The sequence below is a fragment of the Seriola aureovittata genome, chromosome 18 (genome assembly GCF_021018895.1).
Source record: "Seriola aureovittata isolate HTS-2021-v1 ecotype China chromosome 18, ASM2101889v1, whole genome shotgun sequence".
NCBI lineage: Eukaryota > Metazoa > Chordata > Actinopteri > Carangiformes > Carangidae > Seriola > Seriola aureovittata.
Genome location: NC_079381.1, coordinates 24861226 through 24882110, shown reverse-complemented (window position 1 = coordinate 24882110; position 20885 = coordinate 24861226). Strand labels below are relative to the sequence as shown.

At 41.5% G+C, this 20885-nt stretch overlaps 1 protein-coding gene across 3 annotated transcripts; it reads left to right on the top strand.

The window, feature by feature from the left end:
• The first annotated feature begins 300 nt into the window (after positions 1–300).
• LOC130186032 (uncharacterized) lies at positions 301–20696 on the top strand. 3 transcript variants are annotated; one of them, XM_056402729.1, is made up of 8 exons: positions 301–419; positions 1459–1538; positions 1823–1907; positions 2282–2333; positions 3511–3844; positions 12945–12975; positions 13789–13849; positions 18144–20696. In XM_056402729.1, exons 7-8 carry the CDS (start codon positions 13839–13841, stop codon positions 19777–19779), a joined length of 1647 nt encoding a protein of 548 aa, XP_056258704.1. In that variant the 5' UTR covers positions 301–419; positions 1459–1538; positions 1823–1907; positions 2282–2333; positions 3511–3844; positions 12945–12975; positions 13789–13838; the 3' UTR covers positions 19780–20696. The 3 variants fall into 3 exon arrangements, with proteins under 3 accessions (XP_056258704.1, XP_056258705.1, XP_056258706.1); XM_056402730.1 differs by lacking the exon at positions 301–419 and having other exon boundaries at positions 1442–1538; XM_056402731.1 differs by lacking the exons at positions 301–419; positions 1459–1538; positions 1823–1907; ... (1 more) ...; positions 3511–3844; positions 12945–12975 and adding an exon at positions 13201–13247.
• Positions 20697–20885: the final 189 nt, after the last annotated feature.

The window sequence follows — 20885 nt, the reverse complement described above, 5'->3', positions numbered from 1 at the left end:
GTTTAATTATTTACCCTCCTGGTTATACAATAAATTAATTCAGTAAATTTGATTTTACAATAATACCTGGTTTTATGTTCCTTCCTTTTTCCCCTGGCTGGGTCGTAACATAAAGACTGCCAACATGCGGTGACTGGGAAGACAGACCCATGACTGAAACCAACATGGCAGCAATGAACTGACACCTGGCTCTGTGAGCAGTCCACAGTCAGTAAGTGAAATATTCAGTGAGTAAAATTTCTTCTTTGTCTTTATCTTCTTTGCTTGCAGAAATCAACTGCCTGGTACTGGATGTGAGTCCCACAGCGTCAGAGGTTTTACTTTCTCAGCAAAGTGGTTCCACAAAGGGTTTATATCTTGATGCTTCGTGTCAACAGTGCAGCATCTACTGGCCTGAAAGCAAAATGGGCAAATTGAATGTAAGTAGAAGGGAAAGCATGGTTGTATTTTATAATCCAAGCATAGGTTTATATACTGTAAAAGCAAACAAAAAGGTTTTGTATGCATCTGATGTGTCAATATCAGTCAAGTTAAGCTCAATGTCTTTATTTTAACTGTCAAAACGGTAAGTTAGTTTGCAATTTGGGCAAAGAACATGTAGCTTTACTTTTAAATGTCAGCTTTGGTGGTTGTGCTGTAAAGGTGCAATATAAGATGTGGCCAGAACTTTAGTTTAAAATGTTCAAATAATGAATTAACACAATCAACAGTGTGTGAAGCAGCCACAGTGATGATGTCATGATCAAGACCTCCATCTGTTGTATTTCAGTCATACACTGAAATGCGCATGGTAACCAGCCAGCCTCGACCTGTCCTGTGTTGTAATACCACTTTGTGACACTAGAGGCTGTGTGAGTCAGTGGCGCGTCAAGTCTGCCCTCAGTCCCACGAAGAAGAACAACGTCCGGTAGCGCTTGAAGTTAGCAACACAGAAACGTAGCAATGGCTGAACCTCCTAAAAGACGATATTCATCTGCGTCCTGAAGGACCGCTCCCGACAAGAAACCACGTTCAACGGCAAAGAAAAGAAGCGACAGAGTAAATCTCGATGTGTCTTCCCGCCGCTGGAGAAGCTCCTGAGAGGAAAGAGATGCGGTTTGATGCCGAGCTCGCAACTTTCCCGGTGTTAGCTCTGAAGCTAAAAGTACAATCAGTGCAACGACCGACAAACATTTCAGGTGGTGATATTGACGTTGTGGACAGACGTTTTAGCGGTTAGTAGGATTGTGTCTGTTGCTCTCGGCTGTTGTCCAGCTAGTGACGTCAGTAACTTCAGGCTCATCTTGTAACTGACTGTAACTTGAGATTGTATGGAGCCAGTAGACCGAGTGAATACACGTCGATCGGTTCACCGTGTTGTAACCACTTCACATTACTGTCAGGAGATCAGCCATGACTGAAAGTGAACTAGGTCTTTACATTTCTCAGGAGATTTCATCATCCCTCTGTCTTCATCAGGACCTGAGCCAGTACAGGTGTAATACCGCCTCCACCTGTCTCACCTACGGCAGAGAGTCCAGACAGTGAGGAGGGTCCAGGTGAGTAACATGCTGTCATTCACTTTAACAGTAAGACTTGTCTTTACCACTGTGATTAAATCAGACCCACAGTGTAAACATGTTCATACTGCTGATTCTTAATAATGAATATACCACTGCCTATATTGGTTATGTGTTTTACAGTATATCCATATTTGTATTACTGAATTTGTTGGTTATATATATAGTGTGTGTTTACACTGAATTCTTATCACTCCTCTAGTTGTTTATCCCTCATTTCCTGATCTAAAGCCATTGTCCTATCACATGTTTGTCTGTATCAGGACCAGAAGTCCAGTCTAACCTTCACCAATGATGGACCAGCACCTGCCTTTTCAATCATCAACCACATCACATCAACACCTTGAGGTATGATCCCTGCACATGACAGATATTGTCTGTACTGTGATCTTTTGCACATCCCCTAATCAATACCTTTTGCACATCTTGTTCAGCAGGAGTTTTGTCATTCTAAAACACTTTGGTTGCTGCCTCACCTCGTGTGTGTGTGTGTGTGTGTGTGTGTGTGTGTGTGTGTGTGTGTGTGTATATATATATTAATCTCTTCCACAAATTCTTTACATGTATCATTTATTCATCAAGTTTTTATTACAGTATATGCTAAATGAGGTTTAAATGGATGATTGATCTTTTATCTTCTGAAGTCCTTAGAATGCCTCAAACATTTAATAGTCAAAAGAGCAGCTAGTTATGTCCTTATTTTTCCTTTTGTGTTTTCATAGGGACGGCAGAATCCACCTCGGGCCAGAACCACACCTTGCCCAGCAAGAAACGGTAAATCATGCACATTACTCCTCCCCATACATATAGGCTCAAGTTAGACTCAAAATGAATGAGCTTGTAAGTGACCTTAATAAATAATTCCAATGTTTGTAGTTGTAAATCAACATTTGTTAACTTGTTAAATAAATCTGCATGACAAATTCAGGTTTCTGCATGTGTAGAAGAGGTTTGTATTTGTTAAAGTCTGAATGTAAACTATGAATAAATGATCAGTGGTGAGGTTAAACAAAAACATGTGAAAAGAAGAAATGGTTTTCATCAACATCTGTGTCCTGATACAGAGAAGAAAACTGTAAAACGCTGCTCCCACACACTGACGTTACAAGGGTCAAAACTTGCAGTTGTCAGTGTCGCACACTGGGAGTGTTACGTGCTGAGTTTTACAGTTTTCTGCTGTGTCTGCACAGACATCCACAAAATCATTTCTTCTTCCCCTGTCTTTGTTTAAATTCACCACTGAGCATTTGTTTTGATTCATAATCTTCTTGAACAAATACAAATCTCGTTGCCAAACATTATTTATGTATTTTTTTGTGCACAAACAGGTTTAAAAAGGTTGACTTGAACTACAAAATGAGTTAAAATGATTGTTAATTTCTGTTAAAAGCAGTTTGTATTTTGTGAAGTTGCATTTCCACACAGATCATAGTCTAATGTTTAAGATGAGTTAAAATGATATTCTGTTTATTACATTTAAGTTGTTGTCATATCGAATGCATCAGAAAACAACGTGGATGAAATTTTAAAGTGTTAGGTTTCAATAAAATAGTAATGTGTATTTTTTAAATGTACAAAAAATACCCCCAGAATTTCACATATTACTATTGAGCATTATTATGCAAACCACAGAAACCAATTTCATTATAACTGACCATTTGCCAGGTTTGTTTGTTTGTTTGTTTGTTTGTTTGTTTGTTTGTTTGTTTGTTTGCTTGCAAAGTCTTTTTTTCAATTGAAACTAAACTCCACTAGAATCAGACAAACGTTTCTTTGGAATACTTTTATTTTGTAACGCCGCCGGAAGAGTAGAAATGCTTCTGCGTGATCAGATTAATGAAATAAACTCATTAAACGACACGTTTTAAATGAACAGTTTATATATCGGCGTCAATATGAAAATGTTTTTAAATTATTATTTTAGTTTTCTTTTCACTTGGTGCACCCACAGGTGCGACGGTTCAACTTCCGGTTCTAATTATCCAATCAGCGGTTGGATCCCGGCGTCCAGGGGCACTTTCAGTCTCAGGTTTGGCCGCGGTCTCCACTGTCTTCCAGCCGCTCTTCGGTCACTCCAGGCGGATCAGAGACAAGCGGCGGATCCCGGACGGATGATGATGGTATGGGTCGGTTTAATGACTCTAGCCCGGTTCAACAGGGACCCGCACCGGGACGCGGATTGAGGTCCGGCCGGCCTTAGGCGCTGTTGTCGGACTCTGAGCCGTCGGGGGACACCCGGAGCGGGGGAGTATTCTTCCCGGTGCCAGTCTGGAAGTTTGTGAAAGGTAAAAATACACCGTGCTCAGAATAAATAGGAAAATAAAACATTTTTTAAATGCTTTACATGCTTAACATCAAACATGGTGTGAAACTCAAACTTAACAGACTGATAAACGAAAACGTTGCTGATGTTTACTCCAGTCTCTTCTTTAATATCCCACTGTTTTATTCTGTGTGTAAAATATTGTTTTGTTTGTGAATGAATCATGTTATTTAAAATATCACTGGGTCACACTGAGGCACAATGAGCTGCTAAATCTAGTTCTCTATAGTTTCTGATTTCATGTTTAGATTTTAGAATTTAAATAATTTCACACCAGAACAAAATCTGATAAAAACAAAAAAGCAAAGACAAAAAATGTAATTCTTTATTGGCAGATTCTTTGACATGATAAATGTAACCTGCTCTCAGATATTGATTTGTTCACACCAGCAGGAAACTGTCCACTAGAGGGCGACATTGTTTTCTCTGCAGAGACACTTGGTGTCAGAGCAAGAAATCAGTCCCAACTGCTGTAAACGCTTCAGTGACACTCACAGGTGTGAGAAACCTCCAAACACACAGTGAAAGTGAAGGGAAGGCTAGTGATGTGATCACACAGACACACCTGTGTAGGAGGGGTGTGGTCTGATGGTGTTAGGAGCTGCAGGTCTGATTATATTATATTAATTACATCAGTGCTAATTCCGTTGCTCTTATAGATTTATAGTCTTATAGTGCAACAGAGTGTTTGAAGTAGTTCTCCTTGTGGTCCACAGAGGGCGCTCTTAAAACCTTCACCATCAGCTTGACCTGGTGGATTGATTTATTGTCAAATAATCGTTGCAGCTCTAAACAGTGTTTTTGAAAATATAAATAATTAGTTATATCTTTAACTTCTTTTGGATCCTGTGTTTTCTGCTGTGACGTCTGTTTCTGTGTCACAGAGCATACAACTGGTCGTTGATAAAGTTATTATAAATCTATATATTTATCTGACACGGCTTCAGGTGTTAAACACAGGATACATACAAATTCAATTCAAAATGGTAAGTTTATTCTAGAAACAAGTTCTAGACAGTTTGATGCTCTGAGGCCTAACACACATGCACGCATGCACACACACACACACAAGCTTTAAAAGATGTCATTAAGGTGGTGAACCACATTAAACGGAGTGCGAGGAACAGCCGCTGCTTTTCGAAGCTGTGTAAGGACTTGGGCTCTGAGCACATGCAGGTGTTGTATCACTCCAAAGTACACTGGCTGTCAAGGGGTAAGGTGTTGTCACGCTTAGTTCTGTTCGCTTGCACGAGATGCATATCTTGCTGATGTGTTTGAGCACCTCAACACATTAAACGTGTCTATGCAAAGGAAAGGACGCAATATTTTTGAACAGTCAGACAAAATTGCTGCATTCAAGAAAAATAACACACAAGATAACACTGTGGGTAAATCATTTATCCAAAGACAGACTGGACATGTTTCCCAACGCTTGCCAGGAAGCACAGCAGCTGGACACCGCGGACAAAAATTACTTCAAAAAACTGTCAATGCGCAGCTCACTAAACTTCAATCTCGGTTTGACGACTACTTCCCAGAGGAACACAGAGATAATGTCTGGATACGCGACCCCTTCGACATCAACATGGAAAGCGTCACGTTGCCAAGCAATGAAGAACATCAGCTGGTGGAACTGTCATGTGACCAGACGCTTAAAAAGAGATTTGGCGAAGTAAGCCTCTCCCACTTCTGGTGCAGTGATGTGATGGAAGCGTATCCATCCCTCGCCACTCTTGCAGTCAAAACGATCCTACCATTCAGCATGACCTATGTGTGCGAACGCGGCTTCTCCGCTTTGGTCCAACTCAAGTCAAAGCTGAGAAACAGGTTGGACACTGAACATGATCTGAGAGTAGATCTGTCTACTGTCTCCCCAGTCTTTGAAACTCTGATCAAGAGTAAAGCACACGCCCAACGGTCTCATAGATTTCACCAAATGACAGGTTAGGTGAAACGATGTTTTGTGGGTTTTTTTTTTTTTTTTTGTGCAGTTTTGACATTTATTTTATCCACTTTTGTACATGAAGTTGTCATGTTCCTCCTCAGTTTCTTAATAATATGTTCTGAAATGCACTTTTAAATATGTGTATTTATGTTTTTAAAAAGTGATGTGTTTTTGAAGACTACTTTGAAAAATTAATTTGTTTGGTTTGAATTCTTTAAAAGTGGGTCATGGCTTAATGACCAGCAGAAAATGTGGGTCCCGGGGTGAGACCAGTTGAGAACCCCTGGTCTAGATGGTTCATAATGTAGCAGCAGATCAGAAATGTATTTTGGCCCTAAACCATCAAGTGCTTTATAAACCAACAGCAGTATTTTAAAATCTTTGACAGACAGGAAGCCAGTGTAGACATTGAACAGAAGATGCCCCAGAATGGAGCCTTGGGGAGCTCTGCATGTAATTTTTGTCTGCTCAGATGTGTAATTATCTATAGACACAAAGAACTCTCTGTCCTTTAAGTAGGATTCAAACCACTTCAGTACTGTGCCAGAAAGTCCCACCCAGTTTTCCAGTCTGTCTAGTAATATGTTGTGTTCAACTGTGTCAAATGCGGCACTAAGATCCAGTAATACTAATCTAAGTAGACAATCTGTTCTCCAGTTGCACACCTGGTTGTTACGAGGTTTGTTGTTAGTTCTCCCTTTCGTAGCTGTCCTTGGCTGTGTCCTACTAAGAACAGGGGTTGAAGAGTCACTCTGCCTGGATGGTAATGCATCCTCACTCACGTAGTACTGAGGAGGTCATAAAAATGTTGAAATATAGCAAATAGCCTACAATAGCTACAAAAAATTAGTCCCAGTGATTGATAAGTATCCAGGAGCTGCTGCTCATAGTTTATCTCAGAAGAAAAACAAGAATATCAGTAGAAAAAATGCAAGCGGAGGCGAGAGCAAGCAGAAAAGTGTCTGCACTGAGAGCAAGCGGAAGCCAAAGTACCAGTACACCAGTTTACCTGAATGTTCTTTAAGACTGTAGTCTGAGGTAGTTAGCTAGAGCTAGTTAGCTACATGTATCTAGCTGTTAGCTAGGGAAAATAAGTAATTGACTTGAGGTAGCCAGAGTTTGGCCAGAAGTAGCAGCATAGTTAGCCAGGAGAGAGAACCTGTAAGTGTAGACAAGGTCTCCTATGTTCAGTTACTGAAGTTACAGCTTGTTTGCTTGATAAGTGCAGTTAGCAAGGTTTAGTATACACAACAAGCCAGAAAGAGTTAGTTGGCAAGTGTTGAAAAGGGTAGTTAGCTAACTGACAACGCTGTCTGCACGGTGTATCTACACTACAGTATACACAACACTGTACTGGAAAATGTCTGAACTTTTTAAAGCCACACTGTGGAGGGTCTGAACTACTCGAACTACTAGCACACACAGCAGGACGTAGACCATGTGATACATACTAATTAATTTGGTATGATTGTGTTTAAAAGTATTTGGACCAACACAGTCTCTGTTTTGTCTTAGAGTTTTATCAGGGCGTATTATTGCTTCTTCATGTAAAGAGAAAGCGATCCTGAACTACGTGACAGACACAGGGTGTGATCAGGGTGCGACTCAATACAAACAAAGATCTTTTCACTGATGTTGCTGCTCTGCTGCTTTTGTTTTTTCTTCACTTGTGTTGAATAATATCCACCTCCAGTTGTTTTTCTCCTGTCAGTACAGTCTTGTTATTTGTGTGATCAGTATGTAGGTTCATTCTGACATCAGTAGAGTCTGCACAGTCCACACAGCTCATCTCTTCAGTCATGCAGTGTTGGCTCAGTCTACTGGTCACTACAGAAACTACCACCAACAGAGTTTATCACATATTCTTCATCATGTTTTGCATAAACAGTATTAGCAGTTGTTAGCGGCCATTAAGTCCCTGTATCAAAGGAGTGTGAGTCTGGTTCGCCAAGCCGGCAGTAAGTCGGACCTGTTCCCGGTGAGGGTTGGACTCCGCCAGGGCTGCCCTTTGTCACCAGTTCTGTTCATAACTTTTATGGACAGAATTTCTAGGCGCAGCTGGGTGGTGGAGGGGTTTGGGTTCGGTGGCGGGAGGATCTCGTTTCTGCTTTCTGCGGATGATGTGGTCCTCTTAGCGTCATCAGGCACCGACCTTCAGCTCTCAGAGTGTGAAGCTGCTGGGATGAAGATCAGCACCTCCAAGTCTGAGGCCATGGTTCTCAGCCGGAAACGGGTGGATTGCCCGCTCCGAGTCGGGGGGAAGGCCCTGCCTCAGGTGGAGGAGTTTAAGTATCTTGGGATCCTGTTCACGAGTGAGGGTAGGAAGGAACGGGAGATCGACAGGCAGATTGGGGCGGCGTCAGCAGTCATGCGGGCGCTGAATCGGTCCGTTGTGGTGAAGAGGGAGCTAAGCCGGAAGATGAAGCTCTCGATTTACCTGTCGGTCTACGTTCCAATCCTCACCTAGGGTCATGAGCTTTGGGTAATTACCGAAAGAACGAAGTCGCAAACCCAAGCAGCCGAAATGAGTTTCCTCCGCAGGGTGGCCGGGCCCAGCCTTAGAGATGGGGTGAGGAGCTCGGTCATCCGGGAGGGACTCGGAGTAGAGCCGCTGCTCCTCCGTGTCGAGAGGAGCCAGTTGAGGTGGTTCGGGCATCTGGTGAGGATGCCTCCTGGACGCCTCCCCGGGAAGGTGTTTTGGGCATGTCCAACGGGGAGGAGGCCTCGGGGCCGACCAAGGACACGCTGGAGGGATTATATCTCTCGGCTGGCCTTGGAACACCTCAGGATTCTCCCGGAGGAGCTGGTGGAAGTGGCTGGGGAGAGGGCTGTCTGGACCTCTTTGCTGAGGCTGCTGCCCCCGCGACCTGGATCCGAATGAGCGGGAGACGACGACGAGGAGTATTAATGGGTGGCATGGTGGTGCAGTGGTTAGCACTGTGGCCTCACAGCAAGAAGGTTCTAAGTTGGAACCCAGGTTTCACTTGCATGTTCTCCTCATGCCCAGAATGGAGCCTTGGGGAGCTCTGCATGTAATTTTTGTCTGCTCAGATGTGTCATTATCTATAGACACAAAGAACTCTCTGTCCTTTAAGTAGGATTCAAACCAGTTCAGTACTGTGCCAGAAAGTCCCACCCAGTTTTCCAGTCTGTCTAGTAATATGTTGTGTTCAACTGTGTCAAATGCGGCACTAAGATCCAGTAATACTAATACTGTGATTCTGCCATTGTCAGTGTTTAAGTGTATGTCATTGAAGACCTTAACAAGAGCAGTCTCAGTGCTGTGGTGTGGTAGAAATCCTGACTGAAAGACATCAAAACGGTTGTTTAGTGCCACAAAGTTGTTCAACTGTTGAAAAACAGCCTTTTCAATGATTTTATTTAAAAATGGGAGGTTTGATATGGGCCTATAGTTGTTCATTAATGAAAAGTGTAGATTGTTCTTTTTTAAGAGCGGTTCGATGACGGAAGTCAGACCATGTCTTTGGGAAAGCAGAATATTTTGGTGTTTTTACTGCATTTATGTACTGTGTTTAAATCTTTTACAGCACAGTCACCCAAAATCAGTTTGAGGCCCAGGCCTTAGCTTTCCCTGTAGCCTTTTACTTTCTGATTTACTCTCAGTCCATACCCTGCTATGTGAAGACGAGAGGTTATTCAGGTCATCAGACGGAGATCCAAGGTCCTGCAGCAGTGGAGACAATCTGTTCTCCAGTTGCACACTCGGTTGTTACGAGGTTTGTTGTTAGTTCTCCCTTTCGTAGCTGTCCTTGGCTGTGTCCTACTAAGAGCAGGGGTTGAAGAGTCACTCTGCCTGGATGGTAATGCATCCTCACTCACGTAGTACTGAGGAGGTCATAAAAATGTTGAAATATAGCAAATAGCCTACAATAGCTACAAAAAATTAGTCCCAGTGATTGATAAGTATCCAGGAGCTGCTGCTCATAGTTTATCTCAGAAGAAAAACAAGAATATCAGTAGAAAAAATGCAAGCGGAGGCGAGAGCAAGCAGAAAAGTGTCTGCACTGAGAGCAAGCGGAAGCCAAAGTACCAGTACACCAGTTTACCTGAATGTTCTTTAAGACTGTAGTCTGAGGTAGTTAGCTAGAGCTAGTTAGCTACATGTATCTAGCTGTTAGCTAGGGAAAATAAGTAATTGACTTGAGGTAGCCAGAGTTTGGCCAGAAGTAGCAGCATAGTTAGCCAGGAGAGAGAACCTGTAAGTGTAGACAAGGTCTCCTATGTTCAGTTACTGTAGTTACAGCTTTTTTGGTTGATAAGTGCAGTTAGCAAGGTTTATTATACACAACAAGCCAGAAAGAGTTAGTTGGCAAGTGTTGAAAAGGGTAGTTAGCTAACTGACAACGCTGTCTGCACGGTGTATCTACACTACAGTATACACAACACTGTACTGGAAAATGTCTGAACTTTTTAAAGCCACACTGTGGAGGGTCTGAACTACTCGAACTACTAGCACACACAGCAGGATGTAGACCATGTGATACATACTAATTAATTTGGTATGATTGTGTTTAAAAGTATTTGGACCAACACAGTCTCTGTTTTGTCTTAGAGTTTTATCAGGGCGTATTATTGCTTCTTCATGTAAAGAGAAAGCGATCCTGAACTACGTGACAGACACAGGGTGTGATCAGGGTGCGACTCAATACAAACAAAGATCTTTTCACTGATGTTGCTGCTCTGCTGCTTTTGTTTTTTCTTCACCTGTGTTGAATAATATCCACCTCCAGTTGTTTTTCTCCTGTCAGTACAGTCTTGTTATTTGTGTGATCAGTATGTAGTTCATTCAGGTTCATATCAGTAGAGTCTGCACAGTCCACACAGCTCATCTCTTCAGTCATGCAGTGTTGGCTCAGTCTACTGGTCACTACAGAAACCACCACCAACAGAGTTTATCACATATTCTTTGTCATATTTTGAATAAACAGTATTAATAGGTGGCATGGTGGTGCAGTGGTTAGCACTGTGGCCTCACAGCAAGAAGGTTCTAAGTTGGAACCCAGGTTTCGCTTGCATGTTCTCCTCATGCCTGAGTGGAAACCTATAGATACAACTCAGGGCTGAATCTGACAGATTCTTAGATTAAAAAAAGAAATCACTGGGCTTTTTTTATTTACAAATAATTTGTTCCATCCCATGATTAACAGTATGTCATATAAATCAGGAACCAATAACACAGACTGATTCCTACTGGTACTAACGACAGAGTAAGAACTGGGTATCTTAGATTTAGAATAAATAACTGCATCTGATGGAGAAGTGAGAAACCAAGATGAGAAGACGTCATGTCCTGTCCTGGACTGTCCGATAAGAGCCTGAACCCCTCTGATGCTGCAGCCTCAGTCACTGTGCTTCACCTGCACATAAAACTGAAAGCATCTTCCTCCAGCTTTATCTGACAGACAACCTCGACTGTATTATCACTGCAGAAATCCATGTTTGCCTTGATAGAAGTCTCTGATCTCACAGTGGAATGTTTTCTATGTTGAAGAGAATTTAATCATGAAATTATATAAATCAACCATGTTCATGTGCTTATCTTTGTTTCCTCTGATCTCTGTCTTTTATTTTACTTACCAATGAAACATGAAGTCTGTTCAGCAGGTAATTCCACATTGTTCAGCTGAGGATCTGTTGTGTCAGAGGTTATTGACCTCAGCAAAGCTCATAAATCCGTCAACATAACAGGTCACTTTCATTCTCCTGCTTGGTTAAATAGGCCTGACAGAGCCAGGAGGTGTGCTGGGTCTTTGTCCTGTTGAAAATTAAATGATGCTCTCACTAAGTGCAAATCAGGTGGGATGGCATGTGGCTGCAGAATGCTGTGGAAGTGATGCTGCACACCCTCCTCCATACTTCACGGTGGGAACCACACATGTCGACATACCATCCCTTTTCTCTTTTTCTGCGTATCAGAAGACACGGCGGTTAAAATAAAAAATCTGACATTTGGACTCATCAGACCAAAGTCCTGATCTCCACTGGTCTAATGTCCATTCTTTGTGTTCCTCAGGAGTGATTTCTTTGCAGCAGTTCGATGGTGAAGGCCTGAGTCTGTTGAGCTGCGTCTGCTACCCTGAGGTGCTGGTAATTGGTGATTATAACAACATTTGCATTATTATTCATTGGTTCTGCTATCATTGCTGCTGTTATTATTGATAACAGCATTAAACTTATGGTATACCTAAGGGTATTGGGTATAAAATACCCTTGACTTGAGTTGAATGACCTCTGACACAGCAGACTATCAGCTGAACAATGTGGAATGACCTGCTGAACAGACGTCATGTTCATTGGTAAGTAAAATAAAAGCTGGGGATCAGGTTAAACACAGATAAGCAACATGGTTGAGTTCTTTATATATATATATTCACTGATTAAATTCTCTTCTGCATAGAAAACCTTCCACTGTGAGATCAGAGACTTCTATCAAGGCAAAAAGCAAAGCAAAAGCAAAAGCAATCTGAGGAAACAGATTTCTGCAGTGATAATACAGTCGAGGTCGTCTGTCAGATAAAGCTGGAGGAAGATGCTTTCAGTTTTATGTGAAGGGTGAAGCACAGTGACTGAGGCTGCGGCATCAGAGGGGTTCAGAGTCCAGTGGACCGGATCACCAGATAGTCCAGGAGAGGACATAACGTCTTCTCTTCTTGGCTTCATTTCTTCACCTTCAGCCTTTTACTACGTCACCTGTGCCTCCACAAAAGACTCACAGCCTTAGGTCTACTACACCACAGACAGTCACCCCAATGGTGCCAGGTGATCCAGGGGTTTTCCCTGGAGCCCAGCCCAAGGCTCTTGTGTAAAGCTGCACACAAAATCCAGATGGAGCATTTTAGTCTGAATTTGACCATCCGTTCCGCTCATTTCAGCACTGACCAACCGGCATTATGGGTGTGTTGTACCAAGCTACAATAGTAGGCTACAGTCTGTTACCTGTGGTTGGCGTGGCTGTGTGTCAGTCAGAAAACAGTCGAACTGTTCGTTTGACTTCTCTTTAAATAGTTTCAGTGAAATCATGTGACCACAGAGAGCCCGCCCCTTCTGATATAAAACCTGTGAACACTGACTCCTCTCTGCTCTTCCTCCTCCTCAGCATCACAGAGCTCCCTGAACCAACAGCACAGGTAAGATCTCTGAAAACTTTAACAAAGTTTAAAGGGAAAGTTTTCAGACAGACTTTAATCACTCTTTAATGATGCTTAAACATGAGAGAAACTGAACATTTCTTTCATCATTTCACCAGATTTGTTTTTTCCTGCTGATCATTTTCCAAATCCTAATCTTTAGAACTTTCCCTCCTTACTCACAGCTGCTGGTTTCAGTTTGTTTCTATCAGAGACTGGACACAGAAAACTGCTGGTTACTTAATCTGAGCTTTTATCAACATCAAATAAAGGTGCATCTTATCTATTTTATCTTACATACAGCAGGGAGAGAGGCATGTAGAGACTTAAAAGCCTCTCCCCTTGGTTCTGGTTCTGGCAGAGTTCTGAACAGTCTGGAGTCCATTAAAAGAATTTTGGCTAAGACAAAAAAAGAAGAAATAAAAGCAGGCAAAAAGATCATAGTCAGTAAAGCTGCATGTTAATTTTTTTTAAGATCCTAAAGCAGACAAATAATATTTATTAAACAATTGAACTCAGCAAACGGATCAGTGTGTGCATGTGAGAGGTTACACTGCAGTGGGTGAACCGCACACCAGTGGTTCTTCATTCTGTTTTTAGATTTTCAGATACATAACTAATTAGACTCATTAGACTAAAATCAGCATAATGAGCACTGTACAGGTGTGTAAGACGTACACGTGAAATGATCCTTTAACATCTGGATGATAGATGTTATAATTTTGTTGAATCTTTTGATTGTGTAACTTATGTTTGTTACAGATGAATGAAGCTGTGATGAAGCTTTCCTGATATATTTTTAATATCTTCCAGACACCATCACATCTGTTTGATCCTCACAGCTGTCTGCATCCGGCATCACCATGGCAACACTGTGAGTAACATAATTAACCTTTAAAGCAATAAAGTCCTTAGACAAAGTCATGATTATATTATATATAATCATATAATGTATAAACTTCATTTTCATACAGTCTTGATGAAAAACATCTCATGTTGCTTCATGATACATGTTAAACATAATAAGTGAGAAAGTTCATGTTTAGGCTGATTAGTTGGACAGACTAACCCCAACACCGAACTGGGAGTCTGTTGACCTGCTAACTCTTAATTATTTTGTTTTTTGATTTCAAAACATTAAATTCCTCATTTTAAGCTTAACCACAGCTGCAGCGGCTCTTGTGCTGACAGTTCACACTATACCCTCTCCTAAGGAGCCACATTAGCATATCTAACATATTAGAGAATAGCTAGAAAACAAGGGGCCTTACTGGAAAATAGTTGAAGAAGCCTTGGATCGATGGATGGACAGGACCAAAAGGATGAAAAAGATTATTTTCAGTAGATTAAGATGATCTACTGATGATCTTTATTCGACACAGCAAGCGGATTACAAAATCTTTGAATATGTAAAATATTCAATCTAAAATTTGATTAACGATAAAACAATAACATGAAACTAGAAAATTCCAGGGAAATTTTGAGTGCCACGGGGGCTACTGCCGGGATGAGTACATGATTTATTTCCAGTGTTCAAAAGTCACCCTGATCATATTCTGGTTTTGAGAAATGTCTTGATATAAAAGACTCTGATATAAAACAATGTCACATCCCTCCATCATGTATTATGTGGGAAATATCTCATATTCTGTCTTGTTTTTTATTATAAAACAATAGGCAACATGTCTTCAAACTGGCATTTAAAGGGTTAAAATCCTGAAAACTAATAAACATTTGGTAGGTTTGAGCAGAACTGAAGTGGTTTAAGAGATTTATGCAAAAAAAGCAGAAAAAAATATTGATATATGATGATTTTATAGCATTTTCTTTGTGTGTCCTTTTTTGGACGCGAGGAACCCCAGAGGGTACAAAATGTGTTACCAGTGTATAATAGACCTGTAACAGTAGCTGACATTAGATTTTAAAAATATGTAAAAAAAGACACTTTCTTGCAGAAATCCATACCTTCAGCTGTAACACAGCCGAAATGATCAGCAAATCAAAAAAGGAAAGTAAAGAAAACGGCTAATGTAAAGCTAGCGGAGCTTGGAGAGTTGGTTATCTGGTTGCTAGGCGCAGGCACGCACACAGGTCAGGAGCTGCTGTTGCCATGGCAATGTGAAAATCTGCCCAGAATTTGGCTTCTACATGGCTTCAAACAACTGCGAATTATGAGAAAACCGTTACTTCTTTTCATAAACCGAAAAGACCGTGCCAGACACTGAAGCCAGAAGTTTCTACAGTCTCTATTTTATTCAGATATTCCTTAAAATGAGTGAGTAAGCTCAGTGCGAAGACAGAGAGAGATTCTTTTGAAAAAAAAAGACGATTACATTAGGTGTCAATGAGAGTGAGACAGGTATTGCTGCCGGACTCGGCACCCCCGTTTAAATTTTGTGCAGACCCTGCCTGTCAAAGTTACATTTTATGAATCCCAACAACTATGTCTACATTTTCAGAAAGAATTATTTGTCTCCTTTTTACGGTTTGGCCGTGAGCTCGAGTTAAAAATAGAAATAAAGGTTATTTTTTACTGCTTCACGCACTCTAGCCAACTGACGCTTTCACTCTAACTTTGAAGAAAAAGTGATTTGCACTCCTCCTTTGAGTGCTCACAGTTTGAAAAGTTTACATGTTATGTAAAAACAGTTCCTATCTTTTTGAGAGAGCAGAAGTTTTCCTCCGTTTTATAGTTTGAATCACATTTCTACGTGCAGGTATGAGAGAGCTGGGTGAATCAGCAAAAAGGTGCAATTTTGTAGAAAAAAGGTGGGTTTCTAAAGAAAATTCCAATGCATTCCTAATGCATTATTTATTCCCAGTTTTTTGGGAATAACTTTGGGAAAAATTGGAATTTTAACACCAAAAGTCATAGCACCCCTTGCGGGATCAAGACGCACGTTTTGATGTATATATTACCGGGGTTTTCTCAAAGCTGCGGGACGAGTTACGCGCCGAAATTTGGCGGAAGAATAATAAACCCGAAACAGAAGATTAATAGATGCCTCGGAGCTCTGCCCTGAGGCACTCCTCTCAGCTATTCTAGCTGTAGAGGAGTGCTTCGGAGCTGAGCACCCGTGGCACTAATTAAACTTAATCAAAATAAAAAACTATTAAATGAGATTAAAAATGATCAAAAACTAAATTTAAAAGTTAGAAATGTAAAAGAAGAAGAATCAAAAGACACTACAGATTCACAGCTCAATTCAAGTATATGCTAGATGAAAAATCCCCAAAACTGAGTGATAGTAGAAAACAATCTCTCAACAGATAAATCTCCAAACAATCCTGAAATCTCCCTCACCTTCAGAAGTACACCTCCATTAATACTCTTGGTCTGTGCCAGGTGGTGTGGAAAACCAGAACAGTTGGCCTTTCTCAAAGCCTAAAAACCTCCATTAGCTACAGCTGGACTATTGACCTTGATCAGGGGAGAGATTTCAGTCACCAGTGGGGTTATCCATCGAAGACTTGGGTAAACAGGGAAAGAGGTTCGGTTTTTGAAGGATCAGTCTGGGGATGGCAGGGGGGGTTGGAGGATGAATGGGAGCAGAGAGAGTGGTAAAAGCACAGATTGGTACCCCTGCCAAAAGGTGGACCTCTCACCAAAATTCCTTGGGGTGGGAGTAGCCTATAACTCCACAGGCCACTCTGTCCCACCGGATGGACTGGAGTAGTAAGACAGTAAAGAAAACATGCTAGTGGCAAAGAGCTCCCATTTTTGTAGATTAAACTTCAGGTAAGGTGGGTAGCCAGGCACCTGACATATCCTGATAAAGCAGATACCATACCCATGTTATGGGTGCGGAGAGGTCACTGAGTTTTTCCCCATCCGTATTACATAACAAAGCATCACCTGGGTTGAGGAGGCTGATTAGGGAACAATGATGAGGAGGTTCCCTGTTGCATGACAGATTTGGTTGAAGCTGTTGAAGACAGCAGGAAAGGGACAGATGGAGTACGAGCATGGGGAGGATCTTCAGTTGAGTGCAGTGAGACGGGGCTCAGCATTGCCATCAGCTCTTAGTAGTAGTCTTGTTTGTCATCGGAGTTGTCGGGAGCAGCATATGCTGGTCCTGCAAGTCGATCAAGCCCTGACTCTGTAGGTCCCGGCCCAACAGCCAGAGGTGGGGCTACCTCCGTTCCATTTTTCCAGCAGAGGCGTTGAGACAAACTTGCAGCATCTCTTCGCCTACACAGGTGAACCAGCTCCACTGGGGTCCCGTAAGGTCTGTGATCCTCCCCAATGTGAGCAAAGGGGTGAGACAGCACATTATTGACATATGCCCAGAGCCAAACCCAAACCAAGTCGGGTTCCTCTCATGGTCTGCAGCTAGCCGACAACACCTCAACCCCCTACTGGTGCCTCGGTTTCACATCCTGTCCTAGGTCATTGTTGAAGAAGAAAACATTGTTCCACCAGGAGTGAAGCAAGTTAAGGTTCCCCAAAAAGGGCCAAATAATTTCGTAGGTCCCCATCAAGTTTGTGTTGAAGGTTTCTGACAGTAAGGTAATTGAGGAATCAAGCTTAACATAATTTGTCAGTCCCATTATGGCCTTCATCAATAACATCAATTGGCTTGAAGTAAATGCCAGCTGACTCACCAGCTCCCTCATATTTAGGGCCCCTAAGACAAACATTTGAAGTAGGTGCAAGGTCCAATACTTAATATGCAAAAATTTTAATCTCTCAAATGTTGGATACATTGACAGATCTGGTGCAGGGTACACCAAGTCTCTCACAAGTTTGACTTCTTATATAGTATTTTGCTCTAGAGGAATGTAATTAACAGGTATTGACTAAGAGACCTTCACCTCTGTGTGGCACCTTCTGTTACTTTTATTACTTTCAACCCCACAGGGGGTCTGTAACTAAAGTCTCTAACAGATGTAGACAAACCGACAGTCACAAATATAATAATAAAGTCCAGACATGTACTGGATCATTTGGTGTCCTGCTCACCCCAAATGTCAGCAGTTCACCCAAGGCAAACATTACTCACATATTAAAGCCAAAGTTGTATACATGCAAAACAATTAATACCTTACACAATATTATTTAATATATGCTTTAATCTGCCAAAATAAGGCTCCTGAAGTGTTTGAAAAACCACCCCTACATATAAGATTTAAAAGTGTAGTGAGCAAATTCTCTATTTCCTCTACAGGTTCAGAAACGTCTCATCCAAATACAAGGACATCATCTCCAAAAGTACTCAGATCAGTTCAGGATCTCCTACTGTCTACCAGCTGACAACAAAGAAAGAGGCGTTTGGAACTATGACCAAAGTGACTGTTGGTGAGAAAAATCATAATAATGAAAACAAAACCATCTTACTTGTTGGTGAAACAGGAACAGGGAAATCTTCTCTGATCAACACTCTGGTCAACTACGCCATGGGAGTGAAGTTTAAAGACAACATCTGGTTTGAGATCGTTGAGAGAGAGACGAGAAGTCAGACACAAAGTCAGACATCAGATGTGATCGTGTACGAGATCTTTAACTTTAAAGAAAAAACTCTGCCCTACTCTCTGACCATCATTGATACTCCTGGATATGGAGACACCAGAGGGATTGAACTTGATGTCATTGTCAGTCACAGATTATTTGACTTGTTCAGTTCAGAAAATGGAGTTCATGAAATTAATGCAGTGGGTCTGGTGATGAAGGCGACAGAGAACCGACTGAGTGACCGATTGAAGTACGTCTTTGATTCAGTGATTTCTCTGTTTGGAAGAAATGTGGAGGAGAACATCGTCGCTCTCATCACTCACTCACCTGGAAGAACACCTAAAAATGCTCTCAAAGCTCTTGAAGATGCAAAAATCAAATGTGCCAGAAATGAGAAGAATCAACCTGTTCACTTCCTGTTTGATAACTGCCAAAATGAAGACCGAACAGAGGACATAAAGACAGCTTTAGAAAGTGCATGGGACTTAACAAATGAAAAAATGCGTAAATTCATACACTTTCTGGAGACATCCAGACCTCAAAAGCTGGTTTCAACAGTTGAAGTGTTGCAGTCACGCATCAAGCTGGCAGCCTGCATCCACAACCTGCAAGACAGAATCAAATTGATTGAACTGAAACAGAAAGAAATCAAACAGACTCGAGAAGTTGTGAAGAAACATGAAAAAGAGATGATGAAGAATGAGAAGTTCATTGTAGACATTGATGAGGCCTACAAAGAGAAAGAAACTACTGAGGGTGGGAGACGTTGGTTGTTTTTTTCTGAAGGAGCTGTTTGCTGTACTGTCTGTGAAGAGACCTGTCACTACCCATGCACCCTGGCCCGGACGCCCAAACGCTGTAAAATCATGGAACGTGGCCACTGCATTGTTTGTACCAATAGGTGTCCTGTATCGGCTCATGTCAAACAAAACTGGAGGTTTGTGAACAAGACAAAGAAAGTTCAGAAGACTGAAAAACAGATGAAAGAGAAGTATGAAAAGAACAAGTCACAAAGTGATAATAAGTCGAGCCTCTTGGAAAACCTAGAGAGGGAAATGAGAGAGCTGACGGCAGAGAAGACTCAGTGGCTTGAAGAGGCCTACCGACATGTCGTCAGACTGGATCAGATCGCCCTGAATGTGGATTCAGTGTCCACCCATGTCCACTTGGACTTCCTGACTGAGAAGATGAAGGATAGTGGAGACACAGAGAAGGTCCGGAAATTGGTGGAGATGAAAATTCGAGTTGACAGAAGAGTCCCTGCAGCCCTGCGGTTCGTGTACGTGAAGATAATGTCAGCTGGGAGAGGACTTAAAGATGTCTTTTACGTGACAGGTCAGACAGGTGTGTAGTGTTCATACAAACATCGCAACAGTTAATTCAATACAATTCTTTTAACTGTGATGTTGATTTAAGAAAGAAATGTAATCACTTTTTGATATCTTAAATATCATGTAAATAAGAAGCCTGAGGCCTCATTTATCAACACTGTGCATGCTCATTCACAGAATCCAATTTATCAGTTTCTTGTGCTTGAAAAAGTTCTGTAATGTAATGTTGATGGTGTGGCAACCAAAGAAGCCTGGAGACATAGAACACAATTTCCAGTGACGATGAAGGAGCACATGTACAGTAGAATGATGGTATGTAAAAGTTTAGTTAGTGTGTAAAAGTACAATTAATATGTAAAGTTAAAGTTAATGTGTAAAAGTACACACAGTACTGTGATAATAAGCAGAGTGAACTGGGAGCTCCCAGCTCTTCTTTAAATGGAGTGACGCCCCCTGGTGTTCAGGGCTCAGTACAACAGCCCCTCCCTCCCTGATCTCAGTCAGACTGTGTTGAACATTTATTTCTCTGAAGGTTTCTAATGTTGTCAGTGATTGAGGCTGTGATTTATTGTGATGTTGCTCATGTTGACACAGTGTCAGTAAACTGGTGGTGGGACAGTAACATGTCACTGACCTGATGTATAAAGATCATTAGAATCAGTTTGTACAGACGATGTTACAGACACTGAACTCAGACACAGTGTAGAAATATTCTGAATCCAGAGTTTCTGAAGAGTCCACTCATGAAATCTGACCCACTTTGGTTTCTTCATGTGTCTTCCTGCTTGGAATGACTAGTTCACATCTGTCAGACCACAGAAACATCTGGATCCTCTAATGTTGGACTTTATCTGTGAAGCAGCCATATTTGATGAAATCACGTCCTGATTGATGCAGTTTTCTGTGAATCCTGAATAAAATCTGCTTGATGAAAAGAGTTTGATCAGAGTCTTCACTGGATCATCAGCTGCTTTTTCAGTCTGTTGAAGCTTCTGCTGAACTTTATTCAATAAATGTCTGTTTGTCTTTGTTCCTGAAACACTTTGACTTTATTGTGATTGAACAGAGAAACACACTCCACCATTAGAGCTGATGTTTCATCAGAGCGTCATGAAGAAGGTGTGATG